The sequence below is a fragment of the Sabethes cyaneus genome, chromosome 2 (genome assembly GCF_943734655.1).
Source record: "Sabethes cyaneus chromosome 2, idSabCyanKW18_F2, whole genome shotgun sequence".
NCBI classification, from domain to species: Eukaryota; Metazoa; Arthropoda; class Insecta; order Diptera; family Culicidae; genus Sabethes; species Sabethes cyaneus.
The window spans coordinates 63305937-63327652 of NC_071354.1; the positions used below are offsets into that span (position 1 = coordinate 63305937).

The 21716-nt window shown below is 44.9% G+C and overlaps 1 protein-coding gene across 1 annotated transcript; it reads right to left on the minus strand.

The window, feature by feature from the left end:
• Nucleotides 1–1431: 1431 nt before the first annotated feature.
• Nucleotides 1432–21040, minus strand: LOC128735494 (tyrosine-protein kinase receptor). Its single transcript, XM_053829975.1, has 17 exons — nucleotides 20267–21040; nucleotides 12723–13331; nucleotides 12576–12657; nucleotides 12304–12465; nucleotides 5780–5937; nucleotides 5538–5704; nucleotides 5279–5466; nucleotides 5053–5218; nucleotides 4692–4983; nucleotides 4033–4633; nucleotides 3872–3970; nucleotides 3600–3807; nucleotides 3311–3526; nucleotides 3125–3194; nucleotides 2134–3060; nucleotides 1863–2067; nucleotides 1432–1817 (listed from the first exon to the last, which is right to left on the minus strand). Exons 1-17 carry the CDS (start codon nucleotides 21038–21040, stop codon nucleotides 1432–1434), a joined length of 5310 nt encoding a protein of 1769 aa, XP_053685950.1.
• Between the last annotated feature and the right edge of the window lie 676 nt (nucleotides 21041–21716).

Here is a 21716-nt window from a genome sequence, read left to right on the forward strand (position 1 = left end):
TAATTCAACATTAATTGCGTAATTCGACCTTTATAATTGCATTTCCTTATCATGTTCATTAAATTGAGACAGTCAGCTAAACTGGTTCCACGATGCATTAAGTATTTACTCTTCGATTGATCCTAGATAAACTAATGGATTGATGGATTTTAAGGCGAGGTATCGTTCAGTTAGGCGAAATAAAGCCGTGATTTTCCAAGGAAACTGTTTGAGCACATTTGAATGATGCCTCCAATGCAGGACAGAGTAAATGAAGATTATAGAAATAAATGATTTGAAAATTTAGATGTAAGTTAAAATTTGAACATGATAAAGAAAATTAGATTATTTTCTACCTGCAAGAGAAAATACCTTCAACAACTTCAGTTACACAATGGACGACGCATTTTTACCGCTGAACATTCCGGTGTTAAGCTAGTACAAAATCAATTATCGCCGAACCTTAACTTAACCAGTGAACTAAAGCAATTGAGCAAATGTTGCATGCAAAGTTATTCGCTAGAACATCGCGGTGGCGGGCAAACGCGGGCATCATTCATTGCAAGCCAAATACATATTCGCAACGGGCGCTAACTATCCATTGTTTTTTTTTTTCTTCTGTTGCTTTCGACAGCGACTTAGCTAAAACTATTGATAACCTTAACGTGCAATTGTTTTCTGCAGTTGCTTGTTTTTTTTGTTGTTGTTAATAATAACAGGAGGTCAATAAAATCCCCAAAATCGTCATTATCTAAATTATGCACTACCCATAATGCATACATTTACCAAAAAATTGAGCGTACTTACAAATTAAAAAAGCCTACATATTTGACCTACATATATGCTTGCACGTGCTGCTGTATTCACGTGTAGAAGAACCGAAACTCTATCAAAATCCTATAGAGCACTTCCGCAATTGGCCACATTCATCAGCATACTTCACTCTCAGGCTTATGAAACATTTTTGTTCTACAGCTCTGCGCTAACCAACCTCTATACCCTGCCTTAACGGATTTACACATCTAGCGCGGATATTATTATGTATGTTTTTTTTTTAATTTTATTTAGATCTTATATACTCCAATAGGCTAAATAGGACTAATTTTTTTCAGCTTATTCAGCTGCAACCATCGGTTATCTTTAACAAAAAAAATTCTTCGTCTATTTACACTAGTTTTTCGTTACGAAATACTTTGTTAAATTAGTGATATCACCAATAGTAGTTTCATGTTTATACTTAAGCATTAGCAACCTCCCGCAGGGTTGGTGTAATCCATTTATATGTAAAATCTATTTGTATCCTTAGCCTAGGTTAGGTATTTGGTTTTTGCTCCATCGAGGGATTCTTTTTTTTGCTTACCTGTTTTACTGTAACACTCTTTAAAATAGATGTTTCGTCTTGTGGTTGAAACTGGGCTCAACCGTCTGAAGTCTGTGGTATTCGGGACCATCTTAGCAGCTTATCTCCGAATGGTTCTCTTGGTTTATGTACCGATCGCTGAATGTCTGAATCGTGAATGCCGTTGTCCGAGTATCATTGCTCTTGTCGCTACCACTGCTGTTGCTGTGATGGTGGTTACCGCCTCCGCCAACATTAGCACCTCCTCCTCCACCTCCTCCACCACCTCCGCCGTTACCTCTTCCGCCGACCAGTTTTTCACTGAGATCGCCATTGTTCAGATTGTTGGCGTTCATCATCCGAATATTGGCGTACGAAGTTCCACCCACACCGGGCTGTTGCTTGTTCAGCGTCGAAGGATCCAGCGTAATCGGTGGTGGAATACTGTTCAACAGTTTGGCCGTTTCGATTTGATCATCCGACACCGGAGGTGGTGGTACTACTACCATGTGGCTGTGACCATTGTGACTGCCATTGCTGGAGCATCCATTCCCGTTGGAGATTCCATTGCCGTTCATGCCATTGCCATTGCAGTGGACGACCTTGTGGGGAACACCCACCGAGATGGGCGCCGGAACCACCACCATCGGGCCGACGTGCAAGTTTGTCATCGGTGTGCTGAATGAAATTGGTGGCTGAATGCTGGTTGGAGTTTGCTGAGGTGTGTCCAGTGATATCAATTTGTCGGGCTGTAAAGTGAAAAAAAAACAAATGTTATTACAGTTAATTTATTTGATAGGAAGAAAATTTACCACTCCCGGACATCCAGGGGGCTCGATAGGTCCATTTTCATTCACCAACAAAGTGGGATCTTGTGCGGCCATCGTGGGCACTGAATTGACCACTGTGGGATGCTCTCGAATGAAGGATGTTTCCCAGCACTTTCCTTCCTGCGGTTGTTGGGGTCCGTTCATGATTCTGGGCGAAGCCGTCTTTGGTGGAGTGCACGTAACTATTGAATCAGGAATCGTAACACCGGTAGCCTCGCTGAGTAGCCGTTCCGCCACGGACCGTGGTCCGGGAAGCGGAATCAGGTAGTCCGACGAGTTGGGAACCTGGAGGCAGAAATCGTCGTTTCCAGGAGGTCTCATTATCGTAGTGTCCCGTTCGTTTGACGGGATCGCGAAGAGGCATGGCAACGGTGCGTTCATTACTTCTGGATCTTGGGTGCAGGTTGTCAGTCGCTCCAACAGGTTTGAGAAGGTTGGTCGTTCTTCCGGCGTTGGATTCCAGCAGTCGGCCATTATGCGGTAAATAGCATTGGGACAACCGGGTGGAGCATCAAGACGACCTCCTCCGGTGACTAGTTGCATCACATCACGGTTCGGCAGCCCGGTGTACGGCATCAACCCGAGGCTGAACACCTCCCAGAGCAGTACACCGAACGACCATACATCAGTCTTTGAGGTGAAGATACCATCCAGAAAAGCTTCCGGAGGCATCCACTTTATCGGCAGCATCGCTTTACCGCCTTTCCGATAGTAGTCCGATCGATAAATGTCACGTGCCATGCCGAAATCGGCAATCTTGACCACCCTTCCTGGACCCTTACTGCTGAGCAGACAGTTACGGGCGGCTATGTCACGATGAATGAAGCGCTTACTCTCCATGTACCGGCAGCCTTTGGCCACATCCAAGGCGCAGAAGATTAGGTCTTTCATTGTCAGAGCAGATGGACGTTCCTAGAGAATAAGCGTTGTTATACCTATACATGATTACGAGAAAGCAACAATCAAAGTTACTTACAGGTTTATTTCGACCTTCCCGAAGGAAGTTCTTCAGATCTCCTCCGGCCAGAAGTTCTAGCACAATAAATCTGTAATAGGATTTTAAGATTAGCATTCTAGCGACTAACCCACGAGAAGAATCATCCCGAGTGAGATCATATTCATGGCTTGCTGAGAGGATGAGAGGTTCGGAAATTCTACTCACCTTGGATGGCGATCGAAGCAAACCCCTATCAGATGAACGATATTTGGATGGTTAAATTTGGCCATAATTGCTGCCTCCATTAGGAAGTCCGATTCTGCCTGACCCGTAGACATTTCCGGCAGTGTTTTCACAGCAACCGGCATTTCGACGGCGTCCCCATCTCGGTGTCGATACAGACCTTGGTAAACCTCGCCGAATGCTCCTTGACCGAGCGCTCTAAAAGTTAAATAATCATAATGATTTATTAAGTTTTGTTGCGTTTGGCAATATTATTATTATTATTAGTTACTTGACAAGTCGCAAACTCTCGCGGGCCACTTGCGGTAAACTTTTGACATCCACATTTCCATTCAGAATTCCGTCACAACCGTAGTTAGGATTAAAGTTGGTCAGTCCCGTATCGTCCGGCGTGCTGCGCAGGCGACTTAACTGTAAGTCCTGCTCTATTAGCATCTTATGTCGAAGAGCGGCTTGCTTCCTACGTTGATAGCGATTATCTAGAAAAAGGGTAATCCTGAATAACCAAAATCTGATCTGAGTGTAATCTTTTTCCACACTTACATAATATGAGTACTAGACCAGACAGTGCTACAAGTAAGCCTACCGTAATGACGCCAAGGGCAACGAACACCCACGTCATTTCCCACGGCTCAGTTAGTACTGCCAAAGAAACCACAAAAGCTTAGAATTATTTCCCTTATACACCATCCTGAAAAACTTACATTCACAAGCAGTATAGTTATCAGGTTTAAGCGTCCAACCATCCGGGCATATACAGCCAACCATAGCTCGATACTCATCCAACGCAACACATCGATAATCGCAGCCACACCCCTGGATGGCGGGAATGATCAGAACCGCTCCCTGCCCGCTGTTCACTCCCGCGTGTTCCAGCGACAGTTCCGGAACGTTTCGCTTCGACGCCAGAAATGAACTTCCACCCTGTCCATTGGTGGAATTGACAATTGTATCTCCGCCGGAAAACCCACCGCCACCACCACCGGTATCACAACCTCCGCCGCCTCCACCAAAGCCACCCTGTCCGTGGGTGCCACGAGGAGGATAACACGGCTGTCCACCACGGCCACCTTCCAGCAATGAAGCTCCGTAATACAGATTTAAGCCCATATCCGCTTGAGCACGCCAGCCTCCTCCTGGGCCCGCATGACGCAGCGAATCAGAGTGAGCTGTCCCCGAAACGTCTTTCTTACCCGGCAAGAATGTTTTCCCATGCTGCACATCCTCGTCGAGATAGCGACCTACGCCAAGACCCCCACCGCCGCCTGCTACCAGCAGTGGAACAGCGGTGTTCGCAGAGTTGAGCTGCAATATCAAACTCGTTAAATTTGGCCCTTGCCTATCCCCCTGTCAACCAACTTACCAAAAACACATAAGTTCCTCCACCGCCGCCGCCAGCTCCATCCTCAATCACTGTATTTTTTACCTGCTGCGTTTTGGAGGTGTACATCTCCTTCGAGTATTGCCTATTGCGGGGCTCACAAGTCTCATCCCGATAGCCCATAGATTTGATACAGGCGTGCTCGCCGCTCTGTCCGACGAGAATGTAGATTTCCTCGTCCTTGTGCAGTTCCAGCACGCTCAGCACCATCGCGCCTCGAGATGACCCAACTCCACCCGAGCCAAGACCTCCGCCGGCTCCCTTAGCGATGATTCTGAAAACGATGTCCAAAAGATATGACTTCCTCTTCACTTCCAGTAATGAAATTAGATGTCAAACTTACGTATAGTAGCCTTCATTGGGAACTTTCCACGCTTGGATTCCCTTGAAGGGATGACTATCGATCACGTGAACGGCATTGAAGGCTTCTGTATTGTTGTACGAAACCAAACAATCCGCCGAAGTTGGACCTTGCTGCCCTTTAGCACCGCATGTATTGAGTTCGATATCTGACGCAAAATCATTCGAAATTAGTCACACTATAAATCATCCCCAACAGTAACACTTACAAGACTTCCCGTTAAAGTCCTTGTGAGGTTGTTTGATCCCACCGATTCGTGGATCCCAGTAGTTGTACCCTTGCAGGTGATCGGCAGGAATGTTAAGCCCGAAGCACTCGGGACTTAGCGAAAAGTCATCGATGGCCACATCCGAAAAGATACGCATTCCCATGCGTGCCTCGAATTGAAGGTAATACCTGCAAAGAAATAGGAGAATATGAATTAACGTTACAAGAAAGCTGGTTTAAGCAACGTGATTGTAACATACTTTGTGGTAATATTGGGAAGAACAATATCCTCCCGGACCCAATCCTCGCCAAGGTTCTTGGAGCTCCACCACAGCGTGGTGGTAACGTTTTCCTTCTCCTTGATTTCCACACTGGAAAGGTTGATGCTGCCCGGATTCATTCCGTACTGGTGCACGTAGAAGCGGACCTAGATGAGAAAATGAGCGAATGTTACCGAATAACCTTTCCGCAATCCCGTTTGTCAATGGTTGGTAGAACTTACGACACACGAATTCCGATACGGAGACGACACATTGCTGTGCACCAGCGGCGGTGGATTGAAGATAATGCTGTTCATGATGGCGTTGCTGGCGAGACCGACCAGGGTCTTTTTCTCGCTATCGTTGGCATGTTGATTCATGTTAACGAACATGTAGTAACCTGCAAAAAACATTAAATGTTTTTAATGGATAACCATAGTATTTGATGGAAACACCCGACGACGCAAGTTTGACAGTTGTCACTAGCTGCGTGTGCAAAGGATGTGTCACTATAGTACTAGACGTGTAATCTGTAAACAACGTTGTGTTGTGATTCGATTGCGCAAAGTGAAGTTGTAAGAATTTATCTCCGATGACAGAACGGTAAGTATCGTTGGATTTACTTAGTATTAAATATATTTCCGGTGGAATCAAATCTGATCAAAAATCCCAATTACTAATGCTGCTGTCCAAACATATGTTATTTGTCTTCTAGATGGTAAAAACGGAATTAGAAACCCGAAAGATGACCGTGGACACGGTTTGTCCAAGAACAAGACGGCAAACAGGCACGGGTTGCTATGGCTAGAACCCCGACTAAGACGGTATTTGAATAAGTGAAAATGGTTTTTTGAAGCCAGCTGCCGCCGCTTGGTAGTTTTCCAACAGTTTTCTGTCCGCAATAGGAGGAGCAGTTGGTGATGCATGCTCTCTAGAGTGCTGAATGCTTCTATGGATAGTCTTCTAAGAAACTGGGCAACATTCCAGATGGTTGCGAAAAATGATATTCAGCATCGTTCTAGGCTAGAAACTGGAAGAACTTCTAGAAGAACTAGAGAACTTCTAGCAAATAATTTAGGCAAGTAAATCAGATCGGTTTAAAATCCGGTGCTCCTTATTCTGCATAGTCATGCGCATCATACTAAAAACTTGAATGTGTTGGAGGCCAACCATCGTCAGGTTGAGGAAAGAAACAGCTCCAAACGAAAGTTATACAATAGCCAAGAAAACAATGGATGATCTCAAATCCCACGACCAAATAAATAAACAAAGGAAAAGCGATGTTGGTAGAAATAAGAATAATTGTACACACCTAACATCTTTCCCAAATCGAAAGTAGCATTAGGAAGCTCATGCCTGATTCGATTGTTCCACAGCAACTGGTTCATAAATGCTTGTGATGTCTGTGTTAGAAAAATTAAGAAATCGTGGACACAATGCACGGAGAATTTATATCTGTTCACTTATCTATTTTTACTATTTAGCAACTGAACTACTTAGGATCTTAGACTGACATAGACTGAAATGGTCCAGCCAGAGGTCACATTCGTTGCGAACATCCACCTAGTTACAGTAAGTTCTATTTCTACTTCCTCATAGGGTCAGCTGGGAGATCAGTGGAGATCGGGTTTTCAGCTCTGGCGGGACCCAGATTGGATAGGTAAATTATGAAATGCGGCATCTCAACAGCCCAAAATGGTAGTCTTTCCGCGAGACTAAACATCGCTACCTTAGTAGACCTTAGTGCTCAAAAACCCATACTACGAAAAACTTAGGAAATAATACACAACGTAATGATCAGGACGGCAATTTTTCGAATCGAGCGAGAAACAAATGATGCCCATTTAAACGCGTGTGCATCCAACGCTTACGCCACTGACGCAAGCGTACAACAAACAATCGCCCGTACTGTGTGCATACATTCTGCTACCTACACACGCGAAAGCACAGCAATTCGTGAGCAGCGAACAGCTCGTGAGGCACACTAGGTTGTAGTTGGACCCACATTGTTGAGAGTGCCAGCCTTCGAGATCGGTATCAGCTGCTCGGGATGCAATGACGAACGAAAGCGACGACCGTGGCTGACAGCTAAATACATACTCGCAAAAACTCGTCGCCGTACATGAAAAAATAAGACCGTGAGTCCGAAATAGTTGCTCAACCCAGCGTGTTTGTTAGAACGAGAACGCGTGTGTGTGAAATTTAGACCACACGAGTGCGGCTTCGCAACACTGTCAGGATGGACCCTCGTGGAACATAAAAAACAACGATTATTGAAGACTCGGTAAGACTTTCAGAAAGTGCGATGACCCAAAATGGACGAATAAAATGTGCCATTAAGAAAAGGTCTGTCAATGCGTATTGAGGATTAAGGGCAAATTCTTCAACTACAACTAGACTCATGGTTTGCTCTTGCTCTTTGTCCGATGTGACCTGCTTCAAAAACCAAGGAAAAAAATTTCTTCTGCAAACTGCAATGCTTTGTTTTACCGCCCAATGAGTGTCAAATAAGAGCCTCCCAGTTGGCCTCGAGGTTTGATGCTGGCCTAATAAGCCAGTCGTCGTAGATTCGAATCTGGGAGAGGCTGTTGGAATCAATAGGATCGTAGCTACTGGCCCTGCAATTGTCCTGTATTCTGACAGCTAGCTGCGAAGTCTGTCGTATAAAAACATAAGGTCAAGATTCGACAACGGAATGTAGCACATAGGCTTTGCTTTTTTTGTGTCAAATATGTTTCATTTTTCTTTGTCTGCCGGATCACAGCAGAATGCTTACTTACCCCACGGAGGCCACGGAGGAAATCGTTTTAGTCCGTACAGTTCCCTATCCGATATTCCCTTTGGCATACGGAGCAAATAGTCCCTAGTCAACAGTATGTAAAGCAAACGATTAAATAGGAAATGTAAGCACCTGGTCAAGTCATCTAGCACATAGAGCCCCTCTATTCCTGATGCCGGTACGGTTCTTGAAGAGAACGGATTTCACTGCACAATCGTCCGGCATCCTTGTGACGTGACCGGTCTACCGTACCTTCCGAACTTTTGTCCGATGGCAGATGATGGTGAAAGGAATCTCTCCAGGTAGTTCTTAATTCATATGCCTAAGCTACTCTACGCTTTTAGTTTATACTCTTGAAGCCGCTTCCTACCATATATTTGATTTTCAACGCATTGAGTTGTAACCCAATCCTCATAGCCTCCGTTTTTAGTCTGGCGTAGATTGCCACCATCCTTAGGTTTCTAGTAATGACGTCGAAGTCGTCTGCGAAAGCTAGTAGTTGCCAACTTTTGCTGAAGATCGTTCCTACCGTTTTGATGCCCGGATGCGGTTTTGATGCCCGGATGCGCTGGATAATACCTTCAATAGCGACGTTGAATAACACGCAGGTCAGTCCATCCCCTTGTGCCTCCGATGTATCACATCACTCATTTCAGGGTAGCAGCCGCGTCAGTTTGCCCGGAGAACCGTTCTCGTGTATTATCCGCCATCCGTTGTTTGCGCTCGACTGTATCTAATGCTGCCCTGAAATCCACGAAAATATGATACGTGGGCACATGATATACTCCCGACATTTCTGAAGGATTTGTCGGAGTGTGCAAATTTGATCGGTAGTAGCACAGGCCCCCATAAAGCCCGCCTAACACTGTCCTACGAATTCTCTTAATAATGGAGATAGATGACGTAATAAAATCTAGGAGAGTTGACCAACGTAATGCCGCGGTAATTACAGCAATGTAACCAGTTACCTTCTTATAAATGGCACAAGCCACACTTTCCATCAATTCCTCCGGTAGCTTCTCCTACACCCCAAATCATTCAAATTACCCAATGATGTATTGTTGTTAGTGGTTCTTGATCATTTTTGTAGAGTTCTATCGGGAGTCGGTCCTTTCCGGCGGCTCTATTGTTCTTCAGCTGGTAAACTTCCATTCCGTATCCTTCTGGTATATCGCCATTCAGATGATTTTCGAAGAACTGCTTCAACTTGTTTACCGCGTTTGTCGCGTTTGTTTGTGACCAAGTTTCCTTCCTCGTTCCTACACATATCCGACTTCGGTGTTTATTCTTTACAAGTACGGAGAGCTAGAACAACTCTTCACGATCTCAGTCCTCCTTCTGGTCAACTCACTCCGCGCTCGCGATACCCCCGCGATATTTGGCCAAATTTTTCCTCGTGGCAACGCTTAGATAGTTTCTTTTTTTCCTCTCCATCTGAGGTACCGGCGGCCTCATGACGGCCGAGCGTATCCTGCTACATCTGTCTTCGAGGGTCGAAGCACCTAGCTCCACAGAGGAAGGTCCTCGGCAACTCGCAGGTTGGCACTTGGAGGCTCTAAAGCAGGGATGGTTCGATCACTTTGACTCAATTTTGATTCATTTGACAGTACCGTCTCAGCCGAGCCAAATATGACAATGTTATATATGGAACATTTGTAGAACTAGCTTTAATCTACAATTTTTCTGAACAAAGACTTGCTGTATCTTTTGTAGTCACGGTGTCACAACGCTAGTAACTCATCAGTGACTAAATGAACGTTCTAAATGATAAGATATAAGATACTATCATTGTAGCGCCGTAACTACAAAAGGTACAGCAAAACTTTCTTCAGCAAAATTATATACATTAACCTGTTCTACAAATGTCCCATACATAATTTTGTCATATTTGGCCCCGTTAAGACGATACTGTCAAATGAATCAAAATTGAGTCAAAGTGATCGAACCATCCCTGCTCTAAAGCAGGTTTCTTTGTTTCCTTATGGCTAGCTAAGCAAAGCAAAGCCTAGGTGCTACATTCCGTTATCGAAACCTGATCTTCTGTTTTTATACGACTAAGACTTTGCAGCCAGCTGTTAGAGTACAGGACAATTGCAGGGCCAGTTGCTACGATCCTATTGATTTTAACAGCTCCTCCTAGCCGAGATTCGAACATACGACGACTGGCTTATTAGGCCAGCATCATACCTCGAGGCCAGCTGAGAAGCTTCCTTATGGTTAAAATGGTCAAAAACAAACCTGCCGACGAGCGACAAACCCGATGACGTGAAGTAGTTTTTTCGGTCCGTTATTAGCAGATAAATCATCCAACCAAAGAAATGGCTCTTTGTAGAACCTATTTTGGATGACAAAGCTTTCGGGCGCGTACCTGGAAACTCCCTATCAGGCTTTTAGATCAACCACAGTCTGGTTGATGGTCGGGGTACTTTCAGATGTATACGTAGATGTGCGGTCCTTTCGGGAACCAAACGTCAACTCGGACTACTACCCAATGGTAGGCAACTCGGCACCCGGCTGTTCAATGCATTCAAGTCGAAACCAACGGAGAAGATAGGCCTGTACTTTATCCGATGCATGACGCAAGCAGTACTACAGCGCAAGAATCGTAATGCGTAATGATAAGGAGGGGATTATCGAAATATTGAAGATGGCAAGACGTTGAAATGGTAAACAAGTTGAAACTATCGACAGTAACAGGGTGATGGACAAATTGTGGTTTCAAAAACTTAGCAGTTCGTGACAAAAGCAGCTGAAGAGCTTGAAATCCGAGTAGAAGGTGCTCCAGTAAGTCGCAACATAGAAGAGCTGTGGACGGCTGTCAAGAACGCCTTTATCGATTCTAATGATAGCAACTTGGCCCAGCAACGCAGTCAACACAGGAAACCAGGAGATCAAAAACTCTTGTGGACGGAACAAGCGGCCGTGGGTGGACTGTCTGGCCGATAAATGGAAGAAAACGATAAATGAAAGAATTATAACTATAGCGTATGTAGACTGGTGATTCTATGATATCTGCATGAATGTTGCATCGGACATTCTTTATTTTCTGGGACATTTCGACATGTCCATACAGGGCATCTTAGTGAAGGAAGATCTGACAGCATGCCACAATTGCTGATGAGGCATCGTGTTATTGTGCGCTGTTCTATAAGTTCTGTAAAAAGTTGTGTACGTACAAAGTCAGACCGGATACAGCAGAAGATCGACGCGAGTGTCCAATGACAGCAAAAGCATTTATGCTAAAATATTTTGTGTGGATGCATTTATGCTAAAATATTTTGTGTGGATTATGATATTACCATGCTTAACATCATCCTTGAGCAGATCAATGAATTTCAAGAGTGTTTCCGGCATCCATTGACTGCGAAAAACCTTTCAATCGACTTAATCACAAAAACAGGGGAGTCCCAAAAACGATCGTAAACCTCATCGAACCGCTGTTCAGAAGCCGATATTGATCCAAACTTTTGCCAATCTAAATACAAGCGCATGGAAATATTTGTAATACCTAAATGATGCAATCAAATCATTGATTGAAGTGCCCAAACGAATGACTAAACATTCATCAATCGTACTGCCGCTATCTGCAGTCGCTGTTGCTTCCGAATAATTTATCCGGGGAAAGTTACTATTGTAATATTATTATCGTATTACAATTATTTAGATTCAATATCACAGTGTCGTTTGAAAACATAACAGGAATTTGTACGATAGAAATGGAAATCGCGTAACAGATGGAACAGTAATGTGATAAACAGCAATTATTAGCATTCTTTACTGTTGAAATATCGTTGAAATCGTACTGTTGAAATTTCTTAATTTAAAGGAAAGACAAAAGTTCAAATTCACAAATTGATAACATCAAGATTACTTTGGCAAAAGTTCTCGATTATTGGATATTCCAAATAATAGCCGAAAGAACCAGTTCGCCGCTCGGCTCACGCCCGGTCGGCGTAAGGAAATAAACAACACCGTCCACCGACTCACCTGTCACGTTGGTTGCCTCGTGGGTGTGATCCATATCCGGTCCAGTTTTCTCCGTTGGCGTAGGACCCGAATGGCGCGCCCACGACAGTATTGCATTGCCGTAGTTTTGCCAACCACACCACCCGCTCTCGAAATCGCACCTGCCACCGAATGGGATTTTGTCTGCGGATGTAGCAAAAATAATGAGCATTGGCGAGTGTTGCTGACAGTATAAAATATTTCTTTTCTTTATGTCGCGACCAGCGCGAAGAAAACTCATAAAATAAACCTACCGCAGTTAAGAGTTTCGTCCTCGTCTTCGTCGCAATCGACAGTGATGTCACAGATTTTTGGTGTTTTAATGCAAACAGGGACCTGCACAGAAAAAAATAAAATAATTATAATTATTAAAAATAATTAAATATCGCCTTCGGACGTACCTTGTTAGCCGTACAGCGAACCTGTGAGAAGCTGCAGTTATTCGTATTCATTGAATCAGGAAAGCAGTTCACCATTCGTAGGTTGTCGATACTAACGTGTCCCCTGGCATGCCCACCCAGACCGTGTGGCACCACTTCGAACAGAATTTTGAAATCCTTTGATATCCGATCGATCCGAAAATTATTCATCTGCCACCGTCGAAGATCGTTACCCATTATTTCCGCTGGTACCCATGATGATTCATGGGCCCCAATTGTTTCGATGACAATTCTTAAACTTCCATAGCCCATTGAACTCTGGTGCGTTAACATTTCCAGGTAGCAATTTTCTCTGGTGGCCGCAAACACCGGCGAGGTTAGAATTTGCGGTGTACTGTTCACGGTCAGTCGCAGGTGCAGAAAATGTCCATTGGCATCGCTCAGCGCATCGGCCGATGGTCCCGGCATCATGCCGGTACGGTTCGATTCCGTTAGATTGGCACCGGTTACCACCTGGAAACCGTTTTGGTCATGCTCGTCCCATGTCCAGGCACACTCGGTTTCGAAGTTGCACTTCACGCCGAGAATGTCATCGATTTCGGCACGATCAATCATTGGGTTGTGCCAGCGCTGGAAGAGCAGAAAAGAAGGAATTGTGTTAATTATAAAATACAATTTATTATACCACATTTTTGAAATAGAATTTATAATACTAATTTTGGTCAAAAATTATATTTTGACACACTGCACACTGAAATCGTTTTGACACGTGAGGATTTTAAAGATTTTAGTATCGTAAGCATAAAATCGAGAGTCAAGTGGTAGCAAAAGTGAAACCTTCATTATAAAACTCGAGAAAAGAAGCGGGCTCGGCTACTACCTTGCGGGATTCCAATTCGATTAGAGGAGCAGTTGGAAACAGTAGTGTGGCATCCTGATATTTATAACATATTGTAAGATTTGCCTTGATTGGGTCATGTGTGTTAATGACCCATTATTTGGGTAGGTGCTTGTATCGTGTAACTGGTACAGAGAGAGTGTCAGTTAACAGCTTTCCGCGAAAATAGCATGAGGCAGTCAGTTGGTGTTAGATGGTGAATCGCAGGCCGGTGAAGGCCCTAACCCAGCGACGTTATGGTGCCGATCAAAGTCGCATTCGACTTTGTACGACAAACAGGATATCTTGGCCAAGAGCAGCAAATTGACGCCCTCGCCGCCAACGAAGACAGGTAGCCCTCAGTTACTGGGGCGCAACCCAAGAAGGTTAGCCCGCCGAAATCGGGGGCACAGTCCAAACAGGGAAGCCCCCCAAAAACGGGGGTGATACCGAAGAAAAAGTTGACTCCACCAAAGTCTAACACCCTAGTTAGAACGCCGGTGACAACCGCTGCTAGCTCGGCCAAGAAGGCGGGCGACAGCGGTAGGAAAAAGGACGTGGTGCACCCTCTGGAGGCGGGAGTTGGGCTTCCTCCAGCCAGTAGCAAGCTGGAGGAAGCCAAAAGGTTGGCGAACGAGTTGTACTCGTTCATCAGCTCACGGTCTAATGTTCATCTCGACATTAAAAAGCTGGCGGTGAGCCTCCGCTCTACCGTCGTAGCTGACGAGGTGGAGAGGCATGAGCTTCAGCAACGATGCGAGATCGCTGAAGCTCAGGCTGTGGCCATGCCTAGGTATGCGCGTACGCCGCTTGCCAAGCGCAAAGCGGCTACGTCTGACCATGGACCAACGCTGGTGGCAAAGAGGCAGCGGACTTCGGAGAGCGCGTCTACCAGCGAATACGTGGAGGCGGTCCCGGATGGTGCTGCCGGAACCGGGGACGACTGGCGAGTGGTTAGGCGTAAACCGCCTAAATCACCTAAGCCGAAACCGAGCGAGGCTGCGGCTGCAAAGCCAAAGCCAAGGCGGGTCCAAAAGGGTGACGCCTTAGTAGCGACGCTGACAGGTAAACTGTCGTACGCTGACCTATTTCGCAAGGTTAGGGCGGACCCCAACAAAATGTCTGGCGTCTGGCAAATTAAGGTAGGTTGGTCAGTCTATACACTTGCGTCCAAACAGCGTATTGAACGCTGTTTCAGATGTATGGGCTTTGATTATCGGGCGGGCAAGTGTAAGGCCCCCGATCGGTCCAAGCTGTGCAGGCGGTGCTGCGAAGATAGGCACTTTGGCAAGGGGTGTAGTAAACCCCCCAGGTGCTTGCTCTGCCCAGCCGAAGCGGAAAATAAGCATGCCGCAGGTGGCCCACTGTGTGCGGCTTATAGGAATTCTTGTGAAGGATGCAGACTAGTTGAACAACCAGAACGACCGGAGCCTATGGCAAGAAGGAAGCTTCCTGGCGCACCTTGGGATATTGCGTTAGATTTCCTTGGGCTTTTCACGGCTTTTGAAACAGCAGAGCGGCTGGAGAAAATTTTTGTCAGACTCGGTTACCCTGGAACTATAACACACGATAACGGCCGCCAATTTGTGAGCGCGGAATTTGACAAATGTTGCCTTAATCGCTGCATTTTCTTGAATAAGACCACACCATATTGGCCTCAAGAAAATGGCCTCGTGGAGCGTCAAAACCGATAACTGGTTAAAAGACTGAAGTCAAGCATTAAAGCAGGACTGGAAAAAAAGATTTACTCGTTTACTTGCAAATGTACTATTCGACGGCTCATTGTACTACGGGTAAAACTCCCAGTGAACTAATGTTTGGGCGGAACATCAGAACTAAATTGCCCAGACTTTCGGATAATGATATAGTTGTGCCTCCTTCTGATTTTCGAGATCGCGATCAGCAACTGAAAGAAAAAGGGAAAGAATCGGAAGATCAAAGACGTAATGCGAAACCATCCACAGTCGAAGTCGGCGACAATGTATTGCTGAAAAATGTCTTGCCAGGAAACAAGCTTACGCCCACATTTGATCCCACAGAAATGGTTGTTGTTGCCAAACGGAGTCCACGAGTTACTGTTCCAAACCCGGAAACTGGTAAGAAATACGATCGGAATTCCACCCATTTGAAAAAGCTGCCGGTTCAGTAATCAGTTACAAAGGATAGTAAAGCCCGTTTGGACAATTTCGAGGATCGTGATGTCGATACTGAGCAGTCGAGTAAAAGTCAGCCGAAAAGAAGTGGACGGATTATCAAACTACCTGATCGATTGAAAGATTGCATTATGAAGTGAAGATTTAATTTGTTTTGATTTCCAATAAAAAAGGGAGAGATGTGGTAATGAGTTACAGATCTGTACGTTGTATCTGTGCTATAAGAAAAGGAGTTACTTAAAAACTAGAGCACTTTGATATTGACATAGAAGAAACCCTGTGTGCAATATAGACGCTAAATTGTAGACTACCTTATTATTACAACATTAAATAAATGTTTTGTTTGAGATTCATCCTTAAAAAACGTAATTTGCTTGCAATCCTCTGAAACTTGATTTATTTTGAACACAAATTGCTTATTGTAATTTGTGTTAAAAACTTATGTATAGTCCCTAAAATCTTTATGTTTTAACTGTTTATAGGGTAAATTGCCAATTGTGGCACAGCTAAGCACTCGTTTACAGCAATTTGATTTTTTGAACAAATGAAAGCTTTTGGCAAAACCGCTTACTATACCGATAGTCTATCGGCGATAGACTAATATAAAATAGGTTTCTATAGCAACCTGTGTGAAATTCCTTACATAGCCACTCTGCACCCAATTATTGCACACCAAAATAACCTTCAAATCTTATGTTTTGTTTTGATTTTTCCTCATTATTACATTGGCATTATTGCCAAGTTGTTTTACTTGTGGACAAAGGCACTCACATATACCGGCCTTAGCATCAATTACCAACCTAAAAATCTCGCAATAACTGGTAAAAAACGGGAAAAATCGCGATACGGAAAACTACGGGTCCCACCACGTGCGTTGTTAAACAAAAAGCAACACCGCAGAGAAGAAAACTGTCAAACGTCTTCTTCTTCTTCTTCTTCGTCCTCAGCATAGAGCCGGGGTGGCTCTTGCTGTTTCAAGCACTCATCTCCATTCCACTGGGTCTTGGGCCACTCGTCGCCAATTTCCTAGTCGTCTCAGAAATCGCAAATCGCTTTCGACCTGGTCGAGCCATCGTGCATGTTGGCCCCCCCTGTTCCTGGGGTTGTTCAAGAGGACTATTTTTGTCGCACTGTCGTCCGGCATCCTTACGACGTGTCCGGCCTACCGAAGCCTGCTAACTTTAGCTAGATGTACGATGGGAGTCTCCTTAAGCAGTGCCTGTAGCTCGTGATTCATACGCCTCCGCCACTCTGCGTTTTCAGTTTGAACTCCGCCAAATATCGTCCGCATCACGCTCGAACACGGCAAGGGCGCGTATGTCCTCGGTGAGCAGCGTCACGGCTTCAAGTCCATAAAGAACTACCGGTCTAATAAGGGTTTTGTACATTGTTAGCTTCGTGCGGCGGCGTATGCTTCCTGATCGTAGCATTTTACGAAGGGTAAAGTAGGCCCGATTTTCCGCTTGGATGCACCGCTGGATCTCCTTACTAGTGTTGTTGTCCGCGGTCACCAGCGATCCCAAATACATGAACTCCTTTACCACTTCTAGTTCGTCGCCGTCAAAGGTTACCATCGAGCGTTTGTTTCCTTTGAGCCTCTTCCTTTCATGTATTTGGTTCTTCGACGCATTTATTTTTAGCCCAATTCTCCTAGACTCCGCTTTCAGTCTGGCGTAGATTACCTCTGCCGTCGCAAAGCTCCTGGCTATGATATCGAAGACATCTGCTAAGCCTAGTTGGCTACCCTTGGTAAAAATCGTTCCTCTCGTTTCGATGCCCGCTCGTCGGATCACCCCCTGAAGAGCGATGTTGAACAGCATGCAGGATAAACCGTCACCTTGTCTCAACCCTCGCCGCGTCTCGAAGGGACTCGAGAGTGTTCCAGAGATGCGTACGAAACACATCACTCGATCCAATGTAGCTCTGATCAGCCAAGTTAGTTAGTCCGGAGAACCGTGTTCGTGCATTATCTGCCATAGCTTGTGTCGATCGACTGTATCGTATGCTGCTTTGAAATCGATAAAGATGTGATGCGTGGGCACATTGTTCTGCAAGATCTGTCGGATAGTGAAAATTTGGTCCGCACTTGCGCGAGCCCCCATGAAACCCGCCTGATAATTCCCTACAAAACCTTGTGCTATCGGTGACAACCGGCGTAGCAGGATCTGGGAGAGTACCTTGTAGGCGGCGTTTACCAGCGTAATACCACGATAGTTGCAGTAGCCTAGCCGATCACTATTTTTGTAGATGGGATCCATTCCTCCGGTAGCTTTTTCTCCTCCCAAATCCCAGAAACAACCCAGTGTAGAGCCTTTGCTAGTGTTTCTCCGCCATGTTTATTAAGCTCTGCCGATAAGCGGTCCTTCCCAGCGGCTTTATTGGTCTTCAGCAGCTCGATTTCTCGTTTGACTTCTTGGAGGTGCTAGGACGTTACTATCTTCCATGGGCGCTCCTAGGTTGATTTCCGTTTCGCCTCCTTCTGCGACTTCGCCATTGAGGTGTTCATCGAAGAACTGCTTCCGTCTGTCGACCACCTCACACTAGTTTGTGATTAGATTCCCTCCCTCGTCCCTACACATGTCAGGTTTCGGGGTGTAGCCCTTCCGAGTTTGGTTCACCTTCTCATAAAACTTGCGCGTGTCATTAGCTCGGAATAGTTCTTCTAATTTTTCACGATCTCTGTCCTCCTTTTAGCGCTTTTTCCTCCCCAGGACCGTGGTCAACTTGTTCCTAGCTCGTCGGTATTTGGCCAGGTTCTCTCTAGTGGTAATACTTAGATAGTTTTTCCAAGCTGGTTTTTCCCCTCCACCGCTTGTTGGCATTCCCCATCACACCAATCATTTTGTGTACTCCGAGGCTAAATACCTAGTGCCACGGTAGCGGCCTCTCCGATGGCCGAGCGTATTCTGCCCCAACCGTCTTCGAGGTTTGAAGCACCTAACTCCTCGGTAGAAGGCAGCGCCACATTCATTATTCGCGCGTAGTTCTCGGCAGCTTGCGGGTTATCTAGCTGCCTGATGTTCAGCCGAGGAGGGCGGCTTTAACGTGTCCGGTATACGGTGGACAGCTTTGAGCGCACATGTACTGCTACTAGGTAATGGTCAGAATTAAATCCGTACCCTGTCGGGAGCGTACGTTCGTGATGTTAGAGAAAAACCGGCCCTCTATGAGAACGTGGTCAATTTGGTTCGTTGTACGTTGGTCAGGTGATCTCCAGGTGGCTTTGTGGATAACCTTGCGCGCGGAAAAGGTGCTTCGGAACTGTCAAACGTGCGTTGCAGAAAAATAGGGGTTAGGACAAGAAAAACTGATGTGCAATAAAAATGAAAAGAGTGTCGTCCTTTGTTCCAATTATTGAACTTACAAATTTATCGGCATTTTGTGTTATAAAGACCCAATTTTATTCACTTATTGAGGATAGTAAGTTTCCATCAATGCTACGAAACCCATAGAACATGTTTATTTGCATCTAGCATTTGGAGAAAGCTTATTTTGTAAATCAACTTTCAAGAAAATCGTTTGGCGAAGGCGAAACTGGGACACACGTAAGAAAATTTATTATTACGCCCAAAAATCACGTTGATTTACAGGAAATAATCATAACATTCAATGTATAATGAAATTGTATAGTCGATGTGGTTGTCAAATAAAATATAACATAATAAACCGTCGACAAAAGGTGCAAACACTACGATGTGCGGAATAATTGGGTGGTATGAATAATTGGTAAATTACCCTAATTCTTTTGATTTCTTTCAGGCGTTTTAAAACAAGCTTCAAAATAATTTTATATCATCACAAATAATTTAAATTAGGACAGTTTTGAGATACGTATGTGGTTACTTAATTATACGATTATACGAATTGGTGACAGGTTAAGTTCACAGTTTGATAACTGTTTATCGGGAAATTAGCAGTCATTAACTTTTCGTCGCAAAGCCGGATTTCGGAAGCAGGTTTTATGCCCAAAGGCAGGGGGTTCTGTTTATTGAAATGTATGCACTGCATTCTTCTTTGCCAATCTGAACACAGCGAATATATTTTCATGAACTGCTTTTGAAATTTGCAGAATCGATGACGACTAATTTCACCTTAATACATAAAAGAGATGAAATATTCATGAAGTTTCATGAAAAAAAATTAAATAAGGAATATTGAAAAGGTGAAAAAAACAAGCTTTTAGTTAAAACAACCAACAATAATGGATAAATGGAAAATTTGTTTGGATCAAACATGCATAAGGCTGTTTATTCCCAACAAAGATTTATTCATATAAAAGGTAAGTATGTATGTTGTTTCAAACAATCATCGTTTCTGTCAAAAATAACAAACAAGATTCGGTTTTCAATTACTTGTTGAACTATGAATTATAATCAATGGTTTGTAATTGTGTAAGATTTCATTTAACTTCGAACAATATTTGTTTTAATTGCTAAATACCCGCAAGTGTGCTCGTTACAAATTGTTATCATAGCTAAAACTGAGAATTGATTCAAGCTGATCTAAAACGCCAGAAAGTCAAAACAAAAACTCACCTCATGGTTGAACTTTTCCCGAATCGTCCGCAGTGGATCGTCTCCTTGTCGGTTGTCGTACGGCCGACCGCGCCGCTGTCCGCCCCAGCCGGGTGACTGAACCTGCGTGCCAACGTTACCGTTAGCGTTATAAAGGGGTCGCGAGTAGCTGCTGTCATTCCCCCGTTCGATGCCATTCTCGTTAGCGGCCGCTGCGGCCATTTTCTGCTGGATAGATTTACGCAACTCGGACATTCCGGACATGGGTTTCCTCCGCCGGATTGGATTGAACGGCAAGTTTCGACGGTCGTTGTGTCCATCGTCGCCGGCGGCTCCTTGCGCCGTTGCCGGCGTAGGAAAGTAAGGATTGATGCTTCGGCTTCGCTGGATCATATCCTGAGCCCCATTGCGGGGCCCCGATTCGGAGGTGATATCGTTTATACTGGGAGGCGGCGGTGGTATGCCGCTTTCACCACCACCACCAGCGCCAGCAGCAGCGGTGTCCTCAATGCCTGCAATGGCGATTTGATTGCTAGCGCTACTACCGTGCGCCGGATGCTGGTGGTGTTCGAGCTCCAATTCCGGTGGGTGCCGGGTAGTTGAAGTTTGCAGGACATTGATCACACCCGTTGAGTTGTGCGACGTGCCGAAGGTAGCGTTGCTGAGCGGTCGCTGCCCGACCGCCTGATCTAACAGGCATGCTAGAACTAGAACTATTAGCTCCAGCGAGAGCAGCCACCGACTAGAATCCAGCAGTGTCGATAAGGTGAATCCGTAAGTTGTAGTTTTTGGCATTTTTTGGAGGATTTTTGTTGATGTTGTTGCTACTGATTTTTAGTATTTTACCTTTTCACAGGACTCTCCGCGAAATGCGCAATAGTGTTGGTTTGCGGTTGCATTTGTGTTGTTTCACGACAGGATGCTGCCAGAGCGGGAGAGTATTCGGTAGATGACTTCGAGAGACAGTAGATGACGATGGGTGGTAGATGCTGTGTGTATACTTTCGAAAATCGGAGAAGCTAAGGAGGAAAATCCTTGCGCTCCCGTTCAATCCACAGCCCGCTGCTCCACTATAAACGGTACTTTTTTTCTTCAACTTCCTTTTACTCTTGCTGTGATATATTCGCACTGTTGTTGGTTGAAAAATGTTCAGCTGGAAAATTTATCCGATAGATTTATGGTCAAAATAGTTGTCCCCTGGGACATTATGAAACACTGTTTTTTCCCGTTGCACTGAGCAATTTTTTTACACTTCATTTTTTTCTGGGTTTCAATTTACACTAGTAGTTTACTTTTGGATCCTCGCTGAGCCAGAGGGAATTTAGTTATGAACACCATACTTCTTCTTTTTCTCGTCGCCATCACTCATCATCATCCAATGGAAGGACTTATCAGCGACCATCTCATCACTGCAAGACAAAATGATAGTGTGTAACACCATTTTATACCACACAGTTCTTTTTCACCTAAA

Coding starts and splice junctions, on each gene's coding strand:
- LOC128735494 (XM_053829975.1), bottom strand. CDS start 21,040: ATGCCAAAAACTACAACTTACGGATTCACCTTATCGACACTGCTGGAT. Junction 12,466..12,575: donor GGACGAAACTCTTAACTGCG/GTAGGTTTATTT, acceptor CTACATCCGCAG/ACAAAATCCCATTCGGTGGC. Junction 1,818..1,862: donor AATCTCCAACGGGAATGGAT/GCTCCAGCAATG, acceptor ACATGGTAGTAG/TACCACCACCTCCGGTGTCG.